We start from the raw sequence: 25,051 nt of genomic DNA on the forward strand, positions 1-25,051 counted from the left end.
AGTCAACCTCTCCGTCATGGATACTCACCTGGAAAGGGAAGGGAGAGTGTGTGTGTGTGTGTGTGTGTGTGTGTGTGTGTGTGTGTGTGTGTGTGTGCGTGCGTGTGTGTGTGTGTGTGTGTGTGTGTGTGTGTGTGTGTGTGTGTGTGTGTGTGTGTGTGTGTGTGTGTGTGTGTGTGTGTGTGTGTGTGTGTGTGTGTGTGTGTGTGAAGATAAAGGAGGGATCAAGTCACAGCACACACACAAATTCACTCCGAGTCTCATATCTCACTTCCACTTAGGAACGCTTGCAGACACACACACTCAGCTGAGGACAAATAAGTAAATATTTAACCAGACCGGATTTTACTGGAAGAAAGAAAGCAAGAAAAGGTCTTGAAGTTGGACTTGGAAGAAGTTTTTATTTTGCAGCTGGATACAAACTTTTTCCCGAACTCTTGGGTCAAACAGAGCAGAAAGGAGTTGGGAGTTTCTTATTTATTGTTGGACTCTTGGACTGGGCGCAGTGAGAGGTTTGTTTGATCACTAATCTCTTTGTATCCCACTCGTAAACTTCTCCATTGTTTCCCACGATGTATTTCTCAGTCTTTGCGACACACTGATTATTCTGCTGCTTCACATACGGGTGGCTTTAGAGCAAGGTGTATGGCTGTACAAATAGAGTGTTATGTAACGTTTATATGTGGTTTTACATTTGCACGCTAGAGCAGATTTGGATTTAGCTATTTCCTCTTGAATCCGTTTGCTTTCTGCCTGGTTGCCCACATCAGAACAGCGCAAAAGAAAAGTAAGAAAAGGACGTTGTAGACGTTTGTGGAAAGCTTCAAACGCTGGCATTTTCCAGGCATGTTTGGAAATGATTATGGCTTTGAAGTCTGTAAAAAGGTGTTCTCTTTTTAGTGCCACGGAGTGAAAACAGCAGCATGTGTGACTCGGATCTATTTTCTGTCTCCAGCAAACTGTAATTTGTGTCTCCCAGTTTAATGTCAGTGTCAGAAACGCCTCTGGCTTCTGAGCGAGAAGGAGGAGTGTGTTTTTCTCCCCCCTCGGGCATTGATTTATGTGACACACCCACCCACCCCCACCCCCCCCCCCCCCCACACACACACACACACACCTGTAGGCAGCTCACAGCGAGGTGCTAAGGTGTTTTTCCCATGTGTTTTTTAGCCCGTGTTCTCGGACTTTTTCTCGCCTCGAGGAGAAATTCCTCCGTCTAGTTGTAAATCCTGCAAACACAAATCATTCATTTCGGGCGACACATAATTGGTTATCTGCCCACAGAGACAATTAGGGAGACATTTCGTACAACATAGTAGTTCCCTTTGTTCTCTCCATCTCTTTCTGGAGTCCTTTCTGCAGCTTCCTGTCCATCAGATCGTTCTCTATCGAAGACACCAGCGTTACAATTATAAAGATCGTTTTTACGGAGCGTCTGCACAGCATGCCGTCTGGAAAATGTCCAGGTCCCCACCCTGTTTTGGTTTTCCATCATCTTCTATCATGCCTCGACAGGCTCTTTATCAGAAATTGGTTATAGGAGAGGAGCAGAATGTACAGCCATTCAACCCGTATCAAAGGCATTCATATGCAGGTGTAAAGATAATAGTTATATTATAATCTGACGTAAAGTCTCCAAACACACAAAAAAGACAAACTGGAAGTGCTTTTGGAGATCACAGAGCTACCGTTTCTCAATGTCTGATCCAATCGAGAGTTTATTCGTTGCTTTCTTCGACTGTGCTTCAAGCTTCCTCCTTCCAACTGTTGTGAAAATCAATCATTGTTTTTTCCCCTGTCCTGTAAACAAACAAACAAACAAACCAAAACATGACATTCCTTGCAGCAGGTAAAGAATATGAGCCATTTTCTATCTTCGTAGTTCATCTCTGATTACAGTCTCTCTGAAATTAGCTTTATGAAGTAGTTCGGAATGTATGAAACGCATAACTTAAAGTGGACCTATCATGCTATTTTTGAATAATATATTGTAGGGCCATACCTATATAAAACATGTCTGTGAAGGTTTTTTTTCAAAATACCAAACAAATCATGCATTTTAGCCACGCCTCATTTCGCTCTATTTGCTCTTTTCCAGCCCTGTTTTTGCAAGGGCTGATTCTGTGACAAATGAGCTGCAGCTGACCACGCCCCCCTGCAAAGGAGGGGGGCGAGGCACAAGCGTCATGTTACCATGCTGTTACCATGCTGTTACCATGCTGTTACCACGTCACGGCAACCTCTCATTCCCCTGATTGGTGGAGAGTTGCCCATATAGGCGGAGCTCCTCGTCACTGACGTCAGACTATTTTGTAATCTGGATCAGTCTGTATCAGATCCGTTGCAGCCCCGTTTTTAGAGATTTGGGTATGGAGGAAAAGAGAGGGTTGTGTTTTCTGACACTTGGTGAGTTCCCTGGAACACCGGAGACACATGTTCATGTAGAAAAGACGTACAAAAGTGCATTTTGCACGATAGGTCCCCTTTAACCAACAATAATATTAAGGTATTAAAGGTTACCTATTATGCAAAATCCTCTTCTTTATGTCTCTTCTACATCAACATGTGTCCCCTCTTCTTCATGTCTCTTCTACATCAACATGTGTCCCCTCTTCTTCATGTCTCTTCTACATCAACATGTGTCCCCTCTTCTTCATGTCTCTTCTACATCAACATGTGTCCCCTCTTCTTCATGTCTCTTCTACATCAACATGTGTCCCCTCTTCTCCATGTCTCTTCTACATCAACATGTGTCCCCTCTTCTTCATGTCTCTTCTCAGAGGGGCGTGGTTAGGGGCTCCTAATTTTTCATCTAAAGTAACAGACAGAGAATCAGCACAGAGGCTGAAACAGAGGGGATTATGGGTAATTCTGCAATGATCTGTTTGGTGTTTCAGCCAATCAGAGACAGGCTCTGGATATATCTGAGACCTGTGATATATTGATGAAGAACAGTATAATAGGGGACCTTTAAGGGCAGATTATACTTTGAGAAAAGGACCTTAACCCACAAACACAGACAGATTAGAAGTACTTTTGCAGAGTGCAGGAATCCGCCGAGTTCAAATGCTGAACCTCACAATGTTACGAAAGTAATCCGTGTATCTGCCCGAAGTTTCGGATCCAATCAAATGTTTATTTGGTTGTTCTTTGGACCGTGCACCATCCTTTCACCAAGTTTTGCGAAAATCAGCCCAGCAGTTTTGACCTTATCTAGCTCACAAACAAACAAAACAGACTGAAAATGTGACATCCTCGACGTAGGTAGAAATATGAGGTTTTTAGCATTCATTTTCCCAATTTATGAGATATTTGTCTGCAAGCAGAAATCTTTACCACCATATAATGGAGGTAAATGGGTTTTATTACAATGGATGTTCTGCAGTTTATTTCAAGGACTTCGCCAAGTCAACATTTTGTCTCAATACGGCCAAGAAATAAGGCTTGAATGTTAAAAATGTTTTAGGGTCATGCTTGGTCCATGCCTCACCTGTCCATCAAATGTTGTCAAAATCTGACGTGTAGTTTTACCAACATCCTGTTGACAAATAAACAAAACACAGCAACAAAATATTCTTTAAAGTAGAGACACTACATTCTGATATACACCTGAACATCAGCGAGAGAGGACTCTTTAAAGTAGAGACACTACATACTGATATACACCTGAACATCAGCAGGGGAGGACTCTTTAAAGTAGAGACACTACATACTGATATACACCTGAACATCAGCAGGCGAGGACTCTTTAAAGTAAAGACACTACATAATGATATACACCTGATCATCAGCAGGAGAGGACTCTTTAAAGTAGAGACACTACATACTGATATACACCTGGACATCAGCAGGAGAGGACTCTTTAAAGTAGAGACACTACATACTGATATACACCTGAACATCAGCAGGAGAGGACTCTTTAAAGTAGAGACACTACATACTGATATACACCTGAACATCAGCAGGAGAGGACTCTTTAAAGTAGAGACACTACATACTGATATACACCTGGACATCAGCAGGAGAGGACTCTTTAAAGTAGAGACACTACATACTGATATACACCTGAACATCAGCAGGAGAGGACTCTTTAAAGTAGAGACACTACATACTGATATACACCTGAACATCAGCAGGAGAGGACTCTTTAAAGTAGAGACACTACATACTGATATACATCTGAACATCAGCAGGAGAGGACTCTTTAAAGTAGAGACACTACATACTGATATACATCTGAACATCAGCAGGAGAGGACTCTTTAAAGTAGAGACACTACATACTGATATACACCTGAACATCAGCAGGAGAGGACTCTTTAAAATAATAATAACATTTTATAATTTATATGTGTATAGAAGGTTTTTGTAGTCAATACGGTAGCGTACAGGAAGCCAGTGTAGCTGAGTGAGAGTGGGGTGATGTGGATGAGTTGGTGCGGGTGATGATCCGGGCAGCAGAGTTCTGGATTATTTGCAGTCTATTGAGGAGCTTGATGGGAAGGCCAGTCAGAAGTGCATAGCAGTAATCCATCCGGGATGTGACGAATGAGTGGACCCAGATTTCAGTACTGGGTTGGGACAGAGATGAGCGGAGTCTGGAGTAGGGCTGTCCCGAATACCATTTTTCGGGCACCGGATATTCGGTAGTAATCAGCACCGGAGAGATTTGTATTTTCTTTCTATAAAAATGTTTTTTTCCCCCACATTTTTTTTCAAAAAGGTTTCATAACACTCTCTGAATCCGAGACACCTGACAACACGCTGTTAAGCAGAAGCGCAGAAAGAGCATACTATTACGATTTATATTTATTTATTGTCTCAGTACTCGCAAACATTACAACTAAATGTGTCCTCAGTAGGGTAACTGTAGGGTCTGCTGTATTGTTGAGGATGTTGATGGCTGGGATGCGTGGGGATGCACCTATGGACACAAGTTATTATTAGGCTGAGCTACTCTATTCGGATAAAATAAAAAAACTAATATAAAAAAACAATTCGGTTGCTTGCTTGCAACTGTTTTCCAAGCAAAGTAAGTGCACGTTTTTATCATGTGTAACGTTACTGTTTAAACGGCGGATAAAGCAGCTTCATCATGGCAACTTGACAACAGCTAAGCTAGGCTAGGCTACTACTTACAGCATCCAGGTGACTTTTCAGAGTTGTTGTGCCACCGTGGTAGGCCAGTTTCTTATCGCATATTTGGCACACTGCATTCTTCTTACCGTCGTCCAATTTAAAATGGTCCCACACAGCTGAAGTCTTCGGCATTTTGTGGGTGAAATGAGGTGAAGAGAGGTGAAGCGTGCCGTTTGCGTTCGTGACTGTGAGTGAACGCGATGTCAGGAGCACAGGCTGAGATTGTATATATTTCCGCATTTTAACAGTGCAATTCAAAAGTATAAATATAGTATAAGAATATGGCAATTCGCCTTTATTAATAGCATACATTTAGGAAAAAGAAAATATTTTTGGGTAAAAAAAACGAATATCCGAATAATGAAATTGAAACCCGAATAGTTGGCCAACGAACGAATATTCGTAGAGTCGAATATTCGGGCACAGCCCTAGTCTGGAGATGTTCCGAAGATGGAAGAAGGCGGTGCGTGTGATGTTTTTTATGTGTGGTGCGAATGAGAGGGATGACACCGAGGCTTTTCACTTGGGCAGCGAATGTTATGGGGAAGCTGTCGATGATGATGTTTGGTGCTGGGGTGTTATGTGACTTGGTGAGGGTGGATTTGGAGCCGATGGGCAGGGCCTCGGTTTTGCTACTGTTAAGCTTCAGGAGGTTCCTGCTCATCCAGCTCCTGATCTCCTCAAGGCAGGTGGTGAGGGACGTGGGGGGCAGGGCAGTGGTGGGTTTGGAGGGAATGTAGACCTGTGTGTCGTCTTCGAACCAGTGAAAATTAACCTCATGGTGACCCAGGATTTTGCCCAGGGGGAGGAGATATATGATGAATAGGAGTGGACCCAGTACTGACCCCTGTGGGACACCCAGTGAAATAGCACTTTCTTGTGACTTGTGATTACCGAGTTGTACAAACTGTTGTGTCTCAGTGAGGTATGATAAGAACCAGGAGAGTGCAACACCAGTGATCCCAATGCCAGCCAGGCGGTCCAGGATTAGTGGGTGAGAGATGTTATCGAATGCAGCGCTGACGTCAAGGAGGACGAGGATGGTGAGATGGTGATTTTAACCAGGGCTGTTTCAGTACTGTGTTTTTGGCGGAAACCAGATTGGAAGGGTTCATGGAGGTTGTTTGTGTCAAGATGGGACTGAAGCTGTGCGGCAACCACCCTCTCAAGGGTCTTGGAAATGAAGGGTAGGTTGGGCCTGTAGTGGTTTAGATCGGCTGGGTCAGTACCGGGTTTTTTGAGGATGGAAGTGATTGCAGCCAGTTTGAGGGTGGTGGGTAAAATCCCAGAGGTGAGGTAGGAGTTAATTATGTCAGTGATCATGGGTGATATGGCTGGTAGGCAAGCCTTGACCAGGGTGGTGGGAAGAAGATCAAGCTGACAGGTGGTGGTTTAGACTGCTTGTAGTTTCTGAAAGTACACAGTGTCTTTCTGAGGAAAAGTACAGGTGGTTTAAGTTTCACCTTTATCTGCAGAGAATTCACCGGAGGGGAAAATCTTTCTCTCTTTTTTTTTTGTGCATGTGTGAATGTATTTGTTTGTGTTGCAGGAAGGAGATGGAGAGATGGTCGTTGCGTCTCTCGCAGCTCGGGCTGTTAGCCGTGCTGCTGACCTGCTGCTACGCTGAAGGTGAGAAAACACCCGGGTTATAAAACACACCTGTTTTTATTTCATTGCACTGCAAACCAAATAACTCCACCTGGAGTAAATCCACAAGCTACCCTGCAGTATACAAAGTCATTCAAACTAGCTGCACCTTTACCAGCTTTGAGAACACTTTCATGATCAATCATTATGAAACATATCATATCTATTATTCTGAAATGGACCAATCTGCACAATGACTACTTTTACTGTCTTTCACTATATTTTGATGAGAATACTTTTCTACTTTCACTTGAGGAACATTTTGAATACAGGACTTTTACTGTAACAGAGTATTCCTACACTCTGGTACTTCTACTTTTACTCAAGTACAAGATCTGAGTACTTCTACTTTTACTCAAGAACAAGATCTGAGTACTTCTACTTTTACTCAAGTATAAGATCTGAGTACTTCTACTTTTACTCAAGAACAAGATCTGAGTACTTCTACTTTTACTCAAGTACAAGATCTGAGTACTTCTACCTCCTCTGCTTACACAGATACAAAGATCAGGACTCTCTTGATATTTAGATTTAAACCCTTTTTGTTAGCTACTGTTTTTCTTCCAGCATTTGTTTTTGATTCTACGCGCTGTCAGGATGAACCCGACGTTGTGCCAGAGTCTGCTGCGTGTTACCACAGGTATGCTAGCTATGCTCTCTGGGTTTGAATCTTATTTTTGTCTCTCCTCCAGAGAACTACTGCTTCGCCTCCAGAGCCAAAAGCTGCTCCCAGTGCCTTCAGGCGGGGAAGGACTGCGCATACTGCCCTGATGAGGTACGGGCACAAAAAACAATACAAAAACGTGACTAAAATCTGTCAATCCTTCAACATCATGTGGCTTTCATCCCACAGATATGCTGCGTTGTTTTATGTTAGAAAAATCTCCCTGGTCCCCGGCTTGAGCTTGAATCTCAGGATCCATGTATCTGTGATCCTCTCCAGAATGGAAGTAGTCATCACATACAGAGCATCAACTAGTTCCTGAACAGTGTCCTTCACATGCTGATATCCAAGAGAGGGAGTTCCACAGTCACAGGATGGAGGAATAGAAAGCAGTATTCAATGTTTACTTCAGATTAGCTCCACGTCAGAAATGAGCATGCTTGTCATATGTCTCTCTCCATAGAGGCTGAATCATCATGTTAATCACATAGCTATCATATGCCTCAAACAGTCCTGATGCTCTTCTAGGTAATCACACATCCTGTCATGTTCACAGCTACAGTTGATACCTTTGTGATCATGCTACTCTCTGTTGGAAGAGGACATTCACTATTTTCCCTACATTGTCCTTTTTAGCGTAGGCTACTATGAATTGTATTGTATCTACGTACATTTCATTGTAGCAAGAATTGCTAAGAAAAATACAAATTATTTGCTTAAATTGTTTTCTCTTCTCTAGTCTGTTATTGAGTCTGATTTCTGGAACAAATGTGCCATTATGGAAACATCTCTTCAACCTCTTTTCACTTAAAAAAATCCTTTAATTTAAAGTATTTTCTACAGTTACGTAAAAAAAATTATACTTCCACTTAATAAAATGTTTAAATCAAATCAAACTTTATTCAATTAGCCCACTATCACGAATTACAAACACATCCATTGGACTCCTTTGTTTACTTCCTCAACATGGTGACATCACTATGTTACACTAACACTTTTATTGGCTAGCAAACCAACACATTGTATGTGATAGGCTAAGGGGGCGGGACATCTCTAAACTGTTGACCATTCACAGCAGACCGGGCTCTGGTTTCATTATAACTTTTGGACACTTTGCTCACATTTCCAAGAGCCAGAATTAACCATCAGACTCAATTTGTGAATCACATTAAAAGAAAAACCCTCCTTCTTCCCTCAGGTGTTTAACGGCCCTCGCTGTGATCTGCACGTCAATCTAATCGCTCACGGCTGCAGCGCTAGGGTGGAGACGGCCTCGAGCGAAGTTAAGATGGAAAGAGTAAGTCTTCTAACAGTCATCCCTCCAAATTTAAAGTCCTTATATATGAACTCTCTCTCTTCTTATGAAATATGTCCTCATCATCAACACCTGCAAACCATGTTGTAATTGAAATTGTTGTGCCAGAGTTACAAAGATACGATAAACACAGCAGCATAATAATACAACTGTACACTAATGGCGTGTTTCCACTGCAGCGCGGAGCTCGCTTTAAGCGTGCCGAGCCGTGCGGGGCCCGTTTTTTGTTGCGTTTCCACTTAGCGTAGTTCCGGCTAGTGGGTACTATTTCCAGATTTTCTGGCCACATAAAATCGAGGTTCTTTCCGGGCCAACAACCAGGCTGAGTATGCTAAACTAGAGAGAGAATCGCTAGCAAGGGGGCTACAACTACAACAAGATGAACATATTTGACCGTGATTTAATTGTAATACACGTTTCTAAATGATGCTGAAGTAACAACATACTGATACCGGATAGTAAAAACCATGAATTAATGCTTTGACAAGTCTGCAGACAGACGGCAAGCGAAGAACCTTTTAAAATGCTCGTTATCTGAATGGAGATCGGCTAAGCTAACGCAGTATATGCTCCGACCGTCCACACTCACAACAACGGCCTACAGACAGAAACAAACCAGCGACTGTATTCTCCATGACACAGACAGTCTGTGGTTTGGACTTGTTTCACTTTAGTCTAGTTTCTGAACAGATAGGAGGAGCTGTGAGCTCTGAGGGCTAACAGCTAAATATCTACAGACGGTCACGTAATTAACGTACTGTACAGTGACGAGCAGTATTGAGTAGTGCAACAACACGTAGTAGCAGATACGTTATTATAGAACATTATCAATAATAATAATGTATAAATCCTGACGGTTCCCTTTGTCTCTCCTCAGAACCAGAAGATCAACATGGCGCTCTCTCAGTCTCAGGTCTCTCCTCAGATGATGAGCATGAGCTTTCTGCCCGGAGAGGAGAAGACGGTGGACGTGGAGGTGTTCGCTCCGACGAAAGGTCCTCTGGATCTCTACATCCTCATGGACTTCTCCAACTCCATGGCGGACGATTTGAACAGCTTGAAGAGCATGGGCGAAGAGCTGGGTGAGCATGTTGGTGATGGAAAGTACATTTACTCAAGTACTATGCTGAAGTATACTTTTGAGGTACATGTATTTTCCTTTTATATTAATATATATGTTTTCTCTACTACATTTTGGAAGCCAATGTTGTACTTCTTACTCAGATTTATTTACTAGTTACTTCATAGATTCAGATGTTCACACATTATATAAATGATGTATATTATATAATCAACATTATATTTAAGTAGCTCAAACCACGAGTGGGTTAACAGAAAGTTAATTTATTCATTGGAGTTTGAGATTATTAAATGTGACGATTGAGTACTTTTACTCTGAATGCTTTACACACATTTTCCAAATCGTACTTCAATACTTGTAAGTAGCATTCTCAATACTGTACTTAAACTTGAAATGTAGTATTTTTACAGTGTGTTATTAAGAATCTGAATACTTTTCCCACCTGTGTAAACGTGTTTTGATGACGGAGAAACTGTAATACTGATGGTGTTTTCCTTCTGTAGCTAAGTCGGTTCATACTCTGTCGGATAACTTCACCATTGGGTTTGGGAAGTTTGTGGACAAAGTGATCGAGCCGCAGACGGACATGAGGCCTGAGAAGTAAGGAAACAAATCTGACAAATGTAGGCATAAAAACGATGCAGGAATGAGTCCTGAAACCCTGAGAGGAGTCATCATTTTAGCACTTCCTGTTCCCTCGTCTCGAAGTCAACGTTTTTTTTAATGTGTTTTTGTTAGAAGCCTTAAAAAGGTGCATAAAATCTGTCAGTAGATACCCCACTGGGGAATAAAAAAAAGAGGAAAAAAAATGAGACGACTAAACGTCATCACGCCCAACATTAGCCGCCTTTAGCTTAGCGGTGGTGACGTGAAGTCATGTGACCGTGCTGTAGTTCCTTTATAGCCCAACATTAGCCTCCTTTAGCTTAGCGGTGGTGACGTGAAGTCATGTGACCGTGCTGTAGTTCCTTTATAGCTCAACATTAGCCTCCTTTAGCTTAGCGGTGGTGATGTGAAGTCATGTGACCGTGCTGTAGTTCCTTTATAGCCCAACATTAGCCTCCTTTAGCTTAGAGGAGGTGACGTGAAGTCATGTGACCGTGCTGTAGTTCCTTTATAGCCCAACATTAGCTTTTTACTTAAGTAATCATAAAGTGTTGTAATATGTGGAGATTATCCTGCTGAACTAAACGTGTAAATATCATAAACGTTAACAGCCCGTCCAAACGGCGGCGTGCGTTGAAGCTTCAACGCTTCTGCCCATTCACTTTGAATGGGGTGATGTCACACTTTGCCAAACTGCATTGTGGGAGCGTCGCTTTGCTCGCGTCGCTTTGCTCGCGTCGCTTTGCTCGCGTCGCTTTGCTCGCGTCGCTTTGCTCGCGTCGCTTCAAAAGTTGAGCAATGTTCAACTTTTGAAGCTTCGACAGAAGCATCAGCCAATCAAATCATATGCCAGTACAAGCTCTAGCCAATCAAACCGCATGCTTGTGTCTCCGGGGCGGGAGATTCATGTCATTGGTTGTTGGTCGAGCGTCAGACATGCCCGCCGGCAAGCTTCAACGCACGCCGCCGTGTGGACGCTGCGTAAGATTATTTTCTGCAATAAACTAAAATCCAATGGAAAAATCCCATTGAACCAGGGAGATGCTGCCTTCAAGGTCCAACACAGAAATACGACATCTCTACAGCACTCTAAACAAATGGTAGTTCAATCTTAATGGGCTAATCTCCTTCTTCTCAGACTCGCAAAGCCATGGCCGGACAGCGACCCTCCATTCTCTTTCCAAAGCGTCATCAAGTTAACGCATGACGCAAAGTTCTTCAACGATGAGCTCCAGGGGGAGAGGATTTCTGGAAACCTGGACGCTCCCGAAGGAGGTTTTGATGCCATACTGCAGGCAGCAGTTTGTAAGGTTAGTCAGAAAACTCAATACAAGACACATGTTGATCTGAATACATTTGCCCAAAAAATGCATAGGCTACCTCTCTCCAAAAACAGAGACTGGACAACACACTCTCACTCCATAAACGTCCAGGAGCGACGCTTGGTCAGGGTCCCGAGGCGTGCAGTTGGGACGCTCCTAGGCTCCTTCAGCTCCATAAAGGGTCGCAAATAGCTTTCAACTGATTGCAATGTATTCCCATCTGCGGCGGGATTTGACGCTCATGGAAGCACGGCATTCATTTGTGTCGGCTGCCCTTAAAGGCAATGTGAGCGTCCATTCCCATTGGATAACAGAGAATTGTACACCAGGAAGTAAGTATTCTCCTTACTGTCCATTGATTTGACAGTGATATCTCCACTACTCATCAACTCAAAAACAAGAAGAGTTTGTAAATTAACATGAACCGAAGCTGTTGCCTGGCAACGCAATCACACAACGTCACGTCCGTTAATTCCACATCCACCTGGATTAACATCGATTTAATACATTAATGTAGCCTTTGTTTCCGCTAAAAGAGGTGTCGACCAGCTGGGGCCACAAGAACATGTCCACAAAACCTATCAATGTCGTTTAATCAACAAGGATAATCTGGTGTTTTTGAGCTGATGAGTAGTGGAGATATCACTGTCAAATCAATGGACAGTAAGGAGAATACTTACTTCCTGGTGTACAATTCTCTGTTATCCAATGGGAATGGACGCTCACATTGCCTTTAAGGGCAGCCGACACAAATGAATGCCGTGCTTCCATGAGCGTTAAATCCCGCCGCAGATGTGAATACATTGCTATCAGTTGAAAGCTCTTTGCGTCCCTTTATGGAGCTGAAGGAGCCTAGGAGCGTCCCAACTGCACACCTCGGGACCCTGACCAAGCGTTGCTCCTGGACGTTTATGGAGTGAGAGTGTGTTGGACTGGAAGGTGTATTCTCTGTTAATACTACTGTATTACTTTACAGGGAAAAGATAAACACAATATATTACTAATGAAGTAAAACACATATTTTCTCCATTAGATATATCCAATCATGGCATGATTACTGAATGGGGTTGCAGGGAAGAGAGACTAAATGACCACAAAGAGACATACATTGACTACAAGGAGACACACATAACTACAGAGAGACAAGGAATGACTGCAAAGAGACACACATTGACTACAAGGAGACACACATAACTACAGAAAGACAAGGAATGACTGCAAAGAGACACACATTGACTACAAGGAGACACACATAACTACAGAGAGACATAAAAGGACTGCAAAGAGACACACATTGACTACAAGGAGACAAACATAACTACAGAAAGACAAGGAATGACTGCAAAGAGACACACATTGACTACAAGGAGACAAACGTAACTACAGAAAGACAAGGAATGACTGCAAAGAGACACACATTGACGACAAGGAGACAAACATAACTACAGAAAGACAAGGAATGACTGCAAAGAGACACACATTGACGACAAGGAGACAAACATAACTACAGAAAGACAAGGAATGACTGCAAAGAGACACACATTGACTACAAGGAGACAAACATAACTACAGAAAGACAAGGAAGGACTGCAAAGAGACACACATTGACTACAAGGAGACAAACATAACTACAGAAAGACAAGGAAGGACTGCAAAGAGACACACATTGACTACAAGGAGGCAAACATAACTACAGAAAGACAAGGAAGGACCACAAAGAGACACACATTGACTACAAGGAGACAAACATAACTACAGAAAGACAAGGAAGGACTGCAAAGAGACACACATTGACTACAAGGAGACAAACGTAACTACAGAAAGACAAGGAATGACTGCAAAGAGACACACATTGACTACAAGGAGACAAACATAACTACAGAAAGACAAGGAAGGACTGCAAAGAGACACACATTGACTACAAGGAGACAAACGTAACTACAGAAAGACAAGGAATGACTGCAAAGAGACACACATTGACTACAAGGAGACAAACATAACTACAGAAAGACAAGGAATGACTGCAAAGAGACACACATTGACTACAAGGAGACAAACATAACTACAGAAAGACAAGGAAGGACTGCAAAGAGACACACATTGACTACAAGGAGGCAAACATAACTACAGAAAGACAAGGAAGGACCACAAAGAGACACACATTGACTACAAGGAGACAAACATAACTACAGAAAGACAAGGAAGGACTGCAAAGAGACACACATTGACTACAAGGAGACAAACGTAACTACAGAAAGACAAGGAATGACTGCAAAGAGACACACATTGACTACAAGGAGACAAACATAACTACAGAAAGACAAGGAAGGACTGCAAAGAGACACACATTGACTACAAGGAGACAAACGTAACTACAGAAAGACAAGGAATGACTGCAAAGAGACACACATTGACTACAAGGAGACAAACGTAACTACAGAAAGACAAGGAATGACTGCAAAGAGACACACATTGACTACAAGGAGACAAACGTAACTACAGAAAGACAAGGAAGGACTGCAAAGAGACACACATTGACTACAAGGAGACAAACATAACTGCAGAAAGACAAGGAATGACTGCAAAGAGACACACATTGACTACAAGGAGACAAACGTAACTACAGAAAGACAAGGAATGACTGCAAAGAGACACACATTGACTACAAGGAGACAAACATAACTACAGAAAGACAAGGAAGGACTGCAAAGAGACACACATTGACTACAAGGAGACAAACATAACTACAGAGAGACAAGGAATGACTGCAAAGAGACACACATTGACTACAAGGAGACAAACGTAACTACAGAAAGACAAGGAATGACTGCAAAGAGACACACATTGACTACAAGGAGACAAACATAACTGCAGAAAGACAAGGAATGACTGCAAAGAGACACACATTGAGAAACCGTTTTTCAAAAGGTGATAATACAAATATATATGTTTCTGTTTTGTTTCTTCTACCCCCAAGTGGCTAAAAAAAAAGAATGCGGTTTTAAGAATCTTGTTAACAAAGAAAAATCAATAACAACTGGGTAACTCCCTCTCTTGGATATCAGCATGTGAAGGACACTGCTCAGGAACTAGCTGATGCTCTGTATGTGATGACTCCTTCCATTCAGGAGAGGATCACAGATACATGGATCCTGAGGTTCAAGATCAAGCCGGGGAACAGGGATTATTAATATGTTTAAGTATTCAGAAAAAGTGAGATTTTTAGAAAAAGTGAGAATTTTTAGATTTTTAGAAAAAGTGAGAATTTTTCGATTTTTAGAAAAAGTGAGAATTTTGATTTTTTTTTGTTGAAAAAGTGATAATTTTGAGATTTTTAGAAAAAGTGAGAATTTTTCAGATTTTTAAAAAAAAGTGAGGATTTTGACAAAAGTCCACATTTTGAGAAAAAGTGAGAATTTTGAGAAAGTGAGAATTTTTAGAAAAAGTGAGAATTTTGAGAAAAATGCAGAATTTTTAGATTTTGAGAAAAAGTCAGAATTTTGAGAAAAAGTTGAGAAAAGCCAACATTTTTAGAAACAACTCAGTATTTTGTGCATGACAACCGGTAGTCCTCCATGTTGTGACTGTGGAACTCCCTCTCTTGGATATCAGCATGTGAAGGACACTGTTCAGGAACTAGTTGATGCTCTGTATGTGATGACTCCTTCCATTCTGGAGAGGTTCACAGATACATGGATCCTGAGGTTCAAGATCAAGCCGGGGACCAGGGAGATTTTTCTAACACCTTTTTACTGGTTTTCTGTTTCCAGGAACAGATCGGCTGGCGCGACCACAGCACTCACCTGCTGGTGTTCTCCACCGAGTCGGCCTTCCACTACGAGACCGACGGCATGAACGTCCTGTCGGGGATCCTGAAGCGAAACGACGAGCTATGCCACCTCGACGCTGAACACAAATACACAGAGGACATTCACCAGGATTATCCGTCCATTCCCACATTGATCCGTGTGTTGGGAGATCACAACATCATCCCCATCTTCGCCGTCACAGCCCACTCCTACACCTACTACGAGGTGGGGGGCTATCTAGGTTTCCTCCACGTATTGGGTGGTATTTAGCAGGTTCTAGAGAACTATGGGGCTCTTGTTTTGTTATATTGCACCCCAATAGAATGGAGGTTCATGGATCATCGATTTGCACAGCTAACCACAGTTTTTTTTTGTCAGTTTTAACAGATTTCTGTATAGTTTAGTTATTGATTTAATTGACTCTTGAATTTCTTTTTTGTTTGTATGATTGAATATTTTTTATTATAAAGTATCACAGCCCAAAACACTTCCAGCACTGCTTTTTTTTTACACCAATGTGGTTGTTTTTTGTAGGTTTTAGACAATTATGTTCCTCTTGTTTTGATGTTAAGTCCCCTAGACATCTCCCTGCCCCCCAATAGAATGGAGGTAAATGGAAATGGAGTTGAAAAACGCTATTACCATATTTTATTTTCTAAAAGCTACCTTCTGAAGAAGAATGGTATAGTGGCCGACAGCGGCTCCGTTAATGCCTCCTGATTGGTTGTTTTATTATCACTACCTCTAACAAGAAGGATATTTTTCAGTTTAATCTGATTTGCTTTCTTCTGTGGGCAGATGTAGAATCGGCCAAAGAAGAACTCTGGAGCGGATCATTAGGTTCTGGAGACAGACTGTTGAGTTTTAGATCATGGACTTATTTTGTTGTCCTTTGTGCAGAAACTCAAAGAGTATTTCCCCATCGCTGAGGTCGGTCTGCTGTCAGAGGACTCGTCCAATATGCTGGAAATCATGGAAACCGCCTTCGAGGTACAACAAGTGTTCAAAGGTGGAGGCGTTTGCATTTGTTGGCACTCTGCGCATCTTCTGATTGGTTTATCCTCTAACTCTTACAGAACATCCGGTCTAAGATGAGCATCCGTACAGCGAACAAACCGAAGGCTTTCGAGACGGAGTTCCTGGACAAAGATAATGCCGTCAAACAATTCGGAGACTATAAATTCAACCCTGGAAAAATAGTAAGCAGAAGAACAGACGGAAAAAACCCACACATGAATTCAGCACATTTATTAAGGTTGCAACAACATATTTTCTATCAATTTCAATATCGAAATGTCTTAAAACGACTTTTGTACCTATATTTTGTGAACGTTAATCAAGGAAACAGTGGGATTTTACTTGTCTCCTCGAACGGTATTCTGCAAAGATAGTGTTGGCTTTCAATCAATCCAATCAATCAATCAATCAATCAATCAATCAATCAATGTTTATTTATATAGCCCAATATCACAGATGTTACATTTGTCTCAGTGGACTTCACAGTTTGTACAGAATATCAGTATGACAATACGACACCCTCTGTCCTTAGACCCTCTGTCCTTAGACCCTCTGTCCTTAGACCCTCACATCGTACAAGGAAACACTTCCAGAGAAACCCCACAGTTTAAAGGGGAACATGGAGAAACCTCAGGGAGAGCAACAGAGGAGGGATCCCTCTCCCAGGACGGACAGACATGCAATAGATGCCGTGTGTAAATTGAAAAGATAATACATTTACAACATAGGTAGACCAAAAAGATTTGCTTTGAAGATGTGCAGACATATGTTCCCTCAAATCTGCAAGATTCGTTCTCAACTGTTCCCTTAGCAATCATAGGGTGGCAGTTGTGTATCACCTGTTGTCAAGAATTCCAACATTGTCTTTCTAATGTGTGTGTGTGTGTGTGTGTGTGTGTGTGTGTGTGTGTGTGTGTGTGTGTGTGTGTGTGTGTGTGTGTGTGTGTGTGTGTGTGTGTGTGTGTGTGTGTGTGTGTGTGTGTGTGTGTGTGTGTGTGTGTGTGTGTGTGTGTGTGTGTGTGTGTGTGTGTGTGTTTTCCAGGGAAAGTTCCAGATGCGAGTCAAAGCCCACCGAATGCTCGATGACACTCCGGTCTGTGAGTCTGATGAGGCCGACAAAGAGGGGGAACTGAGAGTCAAACCAACGACCTTCAATGCCGGCGTAAACATTAAAGCCTCCATTCTGTGTCCGACCTGCGACTGTGAGAAGGTACACACACTTTATAACACTTAGACGCACCAAAAACACGAGCTAAAGCTGATTTTTTTCACATTGCTTCCTGGTGGATTCATCCTAATGTCTCCTTTGTCTTTGGTTCAGTGAACTTAGGTTCATCTTTAATGCAAACATTGTAGAAAATTCAGGTTTTTTTGCTTTAAATACAGAATTTCTCTGTTTTATACACAATGACAAACAACACATGACCTTGGCAATTTTTTTCTTTTTTCAACCATTTATAGACTTTTGTTTTAATTTAGATAATAATAGTTGGATTATTGAAGAATGAAAGTACCACCTGTCACTGAAACGCACCAAAAGCACGAGACAAAGCTGATTTTTCTCACATGTCTTCATGGTATTCATTTGGTTTTCTCGTTCCTCCAGACTACCCTCCCTAAAGCAGACATTTGTCATAAAAATGGAGACCTGGTGTGTGGGAAGTGTCAGTGCTCTAGCGGCTGGTGAGTCTTTCATTATTTATTATTATTTTATTATATAAAGAATTAAACTACAGTTAACGCCTCGTGGGCATTCCTGCAGTATCCCATCTACGGAAATGGGAATAAAATAAGATCACATTCTCATTGAACCTTCACACTTTCATCAGACCCTCCTTGAGTCCAAATGAACATCTGCACCAAATCTGAAGACTCTCCCTCCCTTTCCCTCGCTTTCCTGAGATATTACGTTCACAAGAATGGAACGAACGTCAAATCTCAATAACCATCGTCCACAAAAAGATGTATCCACTTATTCTTGAGTCCAAGTGGACATTTTTAACAAATTTGAACAAATTCCCTAATGGCAATATCCCAACCACGGAAATGGGACTAAAATTAGATCACATTGTCATAGTACCTCCAGATTGGGTTCAGCTCATCCTTGAGTCCAATCGAACATCTGCACCACATTTGAAGACATTCCCAAAAGGCGTTCCTGCAATATCCCATCCACGGAAATGGGACTACAATTAGATCACATTCTCATTGAACCTTCAAATTGTAATCAGCTCATCCTTTAGTCCAAATGAACATCTGCACCACATTTGAAGACTCTCGCTCACGGCGTCCCTGAGATATTGCGTTGTGTTTCTCCATCAGGTTGGGTTCGTTCTGTAACTGCTCGGCCATCACTTCAGCCCAAGACAGCAGCCAGTGCGTCGCTCCGGGGATGAAGGAGCCCTGCTCTGGTCGGGGGGATTGTTCGGCCTGTGGCGTCTGTGTTTGCTACAACCCCGAGCAGTTTGAGGGGCAGTACTGCCAGTATGACAAAACCCAGTGTCCACGCTTCCAAGGATTCCTGTGCAGCGGTACCAGCTTTCTCCAATGAGGGTTAATGATGGGGTGTGCATGGGGTCTCTATGAACATGTATTTACTCTCCTGTACATTTGAGCTGTAGATTTACAGAGTGGTGGATTAACAGCAAAATAATCGACAACTTTTTAAGTCGTTTTTTCAAGGAACATTTTGTGAGTGAATGAAATGTCGACCGAAAGTGAAAACCATGATGTCTTTTCTAATGTTTTCCTTTCTATGAAACTCATTTATGTTTTTTAGACTTTACTTCTAATATTTTCACACACACACTTCTGACATTTGAACCCTCTTTGTGTCCTCTCTCTCCAGACCATGGCTCCTGTGTTATGGGTGGCTGTGCCTGCGCTAAAGGATGGAAGGGGGACGCCTGCGAATGTACCAAAAGCACCGACACCTGTCTGGACTCAAAGGGAGTGAGTATACAACGGCTTCTGTTTTCAGATTAACGTGATACACTACAGCAAAACATGGAATTAGTTTTTTTTAATGTATTTTTTCAGAAAAGTAAAAAGAAAAAGACCAAAATCCCAATTGTTTTGCTGCATTTGGCAAAAGTTGCTGTTAGAAAAGTATTCATTTGCATATTTTAACATAAGACGTAATACAAAAAACGATTGTTTTAATCTCGGTCCACATTGAGGCGAGATTATTATACATGCAAAATCATCGTCATGCACTGATCAGTTTTGCAAGTTAGTTCCATAACATTTCTTCTTTCAGACTAGTGGATCGAAAACATCCAAAATCAACTTTTTGTTGTTTATTGACTAACTTTGTCTTTTTACTAGGGCCGGGACTCGATTAAAAAAAGTAATCTAATTAATTACAGGCTTTGTAATTAATTAATTGCAATTAATTGCATTTTTAATCACATATAAATATTTGACCTGAGAACAGTGAGAAGCAATGTTTTTCACTTGGATTTTAGTATACCATTGAATAATGACTGAATACATAAGCTTAAGCAACTAAACATTGTTTATTTTGTTCAAGGTGGTCCTTAACAAAGACCAACAGAAAAGTGCAATTTTTGCCATAAAGTGTAGCAATAGCATATTTAGGAATATAGTACATTTCAGAGATTCAGGTAGCCTATAGGTAGGTAGACCTTCTGTAAACTATAACACTTTGTTTTTGAAGTAAAACACAATACTTTCAAGTACATTCAGAACATTGGAAACCCTGACTATTAGAAAGCATCTCTCTGTTGCACCAGAGGCCATAACAGACTTTGTTGATTTACCAACAGTTGATTTCAAAAATCTAATACATTTCAGTCCAACTCTCTCAATAACCTTGGCCAAAACAATAAACAGTTCAACATAAAGTGCCAGTTGCACCAACAAAGTAATAAATAGTTCAACATAAAGTGTACCATTTAAAATAAAATAAAAAAGTTCCAGTGATTGAGCTCAATCCCTCCTATTCTTCCAATATCCTGATGAAAAATAAAATCTCTCTGTTGCATAGGCCACTGTTTGATCAACGCGAATTGGGTGTGGGTCCTTGTACTCCGAGTCGGGCTAACGTCCACGCTAGCTTCCACGCTAGCTGCTATATGTTTTGCATTGAGGTGATACTTGAGGCTTGATGTGCTGCGGTGATATGCAAATTCCTTTTTGCATAATTTGCAAACAACCGTGCTCTTATCAACGCTTCCATCCGTCCGTTTTTTAAAACAAAATGTCCCATCCACGGGGCCAACCAAAGCGGTCTCATCAGCTTCTTCGTTCACGTTTGACTATTGTTCACTGTGGTTTGTTGTTGTTTGAAGTCATGAACGTTAGTTGGTGCTCCAGTATAATCGGTACCCCTGAAACTCATCCAGTGAGAAACGTTCCGCGGTGCAAAAATAAGTGCGATTAAAATGCGTTAATTTTTTTAACGCGTTAATTTTTGTGTAATTAATTAATCTTAATTAACGCGTTAAAGTCCCGGCCCTACTTTTTACGTCTGCAGATTTCTCATTAATTCACTTAAAGCTAGCATTACATAACACCCAATTTGTCGGAAAACTTGTAATATAAAAAATAACTTTCTTAATGTGAGTAATGAGGTTGGGAAGTTTCATGGCGATATCTGTATGTTTAAAATGCTACCCTATTCACCTGTAGTGTGATTTAAGGCAAATCTGTGTGTAAAAAGTGACTTGGTATTTCAGTTGCACACTTTTTACTTTATAACCACATGTATAGGTGGCTCAGATAGCCCCCCCTCAAATATTTCTTGCATATCTTCAACATATTTATAGTTGCACACAGATCTATGTTCCGGATAATATTCAAATGATCGCATATTTGCTAACAGTATGCCTCATTTGCATATTTAAACATACCATTTCAGAAAACTTGTAATACAAAGAAATATTGTGTTAATGTCAGTACTGAGGGGGCGAAGTTTCACTGTGATATCTGTAAGTTAATTTGTTTACCCTATTCACGAGTCTTTATTTGTAACAGGGTGTGTGTAACGGGCGAGGTGAATGTGTGTGTGGCCTCTGCGTGTGTCCCAAATCTGGAATCGAATTGACTGGAACCTGTGAGCCAAATTTCCAGGTGTGTGGATTTTATTTGTTAACATGTATTTTTAATTATGACCCAAAGTGTGTTCCCTCCAAGGCAGTTTCTACCTTTCGTGTGTGTGTGTGTGTGTGTGTGTGTGTGTGTGTGTGTGTGTGTGTGTGTGTGTGTGTGTGTGTGTGTGTGTGTGTGTGTGTGTGTGTGTGTGTGTGTCTGTGTGTGTGTAAGTAAAGGCATTTCTACAAATGTTTCTTATATATTTTAATATTTTAATTGCGGTCCTGTGCAGGCCCTGTCGGGTGCGTGCGAGGGTACAAGGAGTTGCATTCAGTGTCAGGCGTGGAAAACGGGAGAAAAGAAAGACAAGAAGGATTGTGACACGTGCCCCTTTAAGATCAGGCTGGTGGATAAACTCAAAGAAGGTAAACAAAGTACAATGTGAACATTTTATATAAATATTTGAAATCAAATTCTGAGAAAAATTCTACATTTCAAGAAAAACTGTCGGTTCTAAGAAAAAGTTGAATTATTTTTCTTTTACTCTTAAAATTTAGAAACTGTTAAGAAATCCAATCACAGGGGTAAATAACATATTTCTGATATGTGTGTTTTCCAGCGGAGAAGGTGCTGGAACATTGCAGTTTCCGTGACGAAGATGATGATTGTACGTATCAATACACCCTGGAAAACCCAGAAGACTCAAAAGTGGGAGGCTTGGAGGTCCAGGTGCTCGAAAAGAGAGGTGAGCTGCACACGTCTTAAATATAGGTTTATTAAAATACTCACGGCTTTCTACTTACAATGAGCAATGAAGGAAACTATCTAATTCAGTGTTTTTCAAAGTGGGGGCCCCGACCCCCCGGGGGGCCACCAGGGGGCTCCAGGGGGGGTCACGCAAAGTTTGAGGGAAAGGGGAATTTCTTTATTTTTAAAGTTAATTTTTTTTTTTTTAGATGTTATTAATAACTGCATATCTATCAATCTATGTGTCCTTTGATGCAAATCTTTTAATATTTTTTATTTATTGATATATATATATATATTTTAAATCACACGACTGCCCTTCAAGCCAATCAGAATCGAGCTGCCGCTACTGAGAGTGAAACTGAGCTTTTGGAGCAAGTGAGAGCTAGTAAATATTTCGCTCTGTAGCTGGATGAGAACACGGATGTAGCAAATATTGTGGTTTATATGAATATAAATATGTTTATTGTTAATATTACTGTTGAATATTATATATAATATTATTAAGGCATAAGTAGCTTTCAAAAATGTTAAAAAGATATGTTAATTATTCATATTACTGTTCAAAATTATATAATATTATAAAGACAGAAATCAATTTAAAAATGCTTTAAAAATATGTTCACTGTTTAATATTGTGTTAAGAATGTTTATAACAGAAGACACAATCAATGTAATGAATGACAAACAAAAGATAAATACAAACATTTTTTAGAAGAATAACTGATTATTAATTATTAGTACAAATATACATTAAGAATATGTATTAAGCTGTATGATTAATTTGTCATATTTTCCATCATAATGTACTAATCATTAAAAAAAAAAATTGCAACAGGGGGGTCCCCGCCAGACGATAAAGCTAAATGGGGGTCCTTGGCATGGCAACGTTTGGGAACCCCTGCCCTAATTGACTAATAATAATAATAATAATAATAACAAGGTCATATATGGACACACAATTTCCTAGAAACATTTCCATTTAATTGACAATAAAACCTCAACGTTATGAACGGTTAAATAATAGATGCAACTCTGTGTGAATTCAACGTAACTTTATCCCCTGTTTCCTGCAGACTGCCCCGCTGCGAGCCTCCTCTGGCTGCTCCCTCTGCTCCTCTTCCTCCTGCTGCTCCTCGCCCTCCTGCTGCTCTGCTGCTGGAAATACTGTGCCTGCTGCAAAGCCTGCTGCGCGGTACACACACACACACACACACACACACACACACACACACACACACACACACACACACACACACACACACACACACACACACACACACACACACACACACACACACACACACACACACACACACACACACACACACACACACACACACACACACACACACACACACACACACACACACACACACATATTTACACCAATACATACCACATACATCAGTGTAAATGATGCCTTCTGTGTCCTCCTGTTACAGAGCTGCCTCGCCCTGCTGCCCTGCTGCAGGAAAGGTAAGAAGTTTGTTTTATTAAACGTGAAGGCTATTTTAAATAAAGATTCAAACAATTTGTTGCATTTGCATCAACAAGTAGTTAAATAGTTATAATATCATCGTAGCTCCCTGTTAATTTGACACTGTGCACAAATATTGGCTTTAAATACAATTAGTAAACATGCAAAAACAAGAAGACGTCGTGCAAATGATGGATGTAATCGCTATGAACGAATCTCCGTCTTGCTCTCTGCAGGTCGCATGGTGGGCTTTAAGGAAGACGAGTATTTGCTGCGTCAGTCTCTGCTCACCTCGGATCACCTCGACACCCCGATGGTGAGGACCGGCCCGCCCAAAGGAACCGACATCGTCCGCTGGAAAATCACCGACAACGTGCACCGACCTCCAAACCACCCGCAGGCTCTGATAAAACCAAACCCCAAAGAGATCAGTGAGTATTTCAAGAGTTTAAGGATTTATGATGCTTACAGGTTTTGTTCAGCCGGATAATCTCCACATATTAAAAGCATTTCATGAAGTAAAAAGCTAACATTAGGCTATAAAGGAACTACAGCACGTTCACATGACTTCCAACACCACCGCTAAGCTAAAGGTGGCTAATGTTGGGCTATAAAGGAACTACAGCACGTTCACATGACTTCCAACACCACCGCTAAGCTAAAGGTGGCTAATGTTGGGCTATAAAGGAACTACAGCACGGTCACATGACTTCACGTGACCACCGCTAAGCTAAAGGAGGCTAATGTTGGGCTATAAAGGAACTACAGCACTACAGCACGGTCACATGACTTCACGTCACCACCGCTAAACTAAAGGTGGCTAATGTTGGGCTATAAAGGAACTACAGCACGGTCACATGACTTCACGTCACCACCGCTAAGCTAAATGAGGCTAATGTTGGGCTATAAAGGAACTACAGCACGGTCACATGACTTCACGTCACCACCGCTAAGCTAAAGGTGGCTAATGTTGGGCTATAAAGGAACTACAGCACGGTCACATGACTTCACGTCACCACCGCTAAGCTAAAGGTGGCTAATTTTGGCTAACTGGGTAGCAACCTCCGTTTTTTGATTCACCAGTGGGGTATTTACTGATGTATTTTATGTCGTAGACCTTATTTCAGGATAACAACCAAAAAGACATTCAGAAAACCATTGAGTTCCAGA

The 25,051-nt window shown here is 41.3% G+C and overlaps 1 protein-coding gene across 4 annotated transcripts in view; it reads left to right on the forward strand.

Annotated features, from left to right (window-relative positions):
• The first annotated feature begins 239 nt into the window (after nt 1-239).
• itgb4 (integrin, beta 4) overlaps nt 240-25,051 on the forward strand; it is a 55,608-nt gene continuing 30,796 nt past the window's right edge. For 2 of the 4 annotated variants that reach the window (XM_079660549.1, XM_079660552.1), the window contains exons 1-20: nt 4,533-4,645; nt 6,688-6,767; nt 7,478-7,560; nt 8,648-8,746; nt 9,642-9,846; nt 10,349-10,445; nt 11,590-11,761; nt 15,544-15,807; nt 16,483-16,572; nt 16,659-16,781; nt 17,642-17,809; nt 18,206-18,282; nt 18,922-19,130; nt 19,448-19,551; nt 21,598-21,693; nt 21,947-22,079; nt 22,274-22,399; nt 23,478-23,596; nt 23,847-23,880; nt 24,118-24,312. In XM_079660549.1, the coding sequence (XP_079516675.1) occupies nt 4,548-4,645; nt 6,688-6,767; nt 7,478-7,560; nt 8,648-8,746; nt 9,642-9,846; nt 10,349-10,445; nt 11,590-11,761; nt 15,544-15,807; nt 16,483-16,572; nt 16,659-16,781; nt 17,642-17,809; nt 18,206-18,282; nt 18,922-19,130; nt 19,448-19,551; nt 21,598-21,693; nt 21,947-22,079; nt 22,274-22,399; nt 23,478-23,596; nt 23,847-23,880; nt 24,118-24,312 (2,572 nt within the window). In that variant the 5' untranslated portion in view covers nt 4,533-4,547. Of the gene's footprint in view, nt 513-4,532; nt 4,646-5,202; nt 5,326-6,687; nt 6,768-7,477; nt 7,561-8,647; nt 8,747-9,641; nt 9,847-10,348; nt 10,446-11,589; nt 11,762-15,543; nt 15,808-16,482; nt 16,573-16,658; nt 16,782-17,641; nt 17,810-18,205; nt 18,283-18,921; nt 19,131-19,447; nt 19,552-21,597; nt 21,694-21,946; nt 22,080-22,273; nt 22,400-23,477; nt 23,597-23,846; nt 23,881-24,117; nt 24,313-25,051 lie in introns of those variants that run through there. The other 2 variants (XM_079660550.1, XM_079660551.1) reach the window with 2 other exon arrangements.

This window comes from Notothenia rossii (assembly GCF_949606895.1).
Source record: "Notothenia rossii genome assembly, chromosome: 11".
Classification (NCBI taxonomy): domain Eukaryota; kingdom Metazoa; phylum Chordata; class Actinopteri; order Perciformes; family Nototheniidae; genus Notothenia; species Notothenia rossii.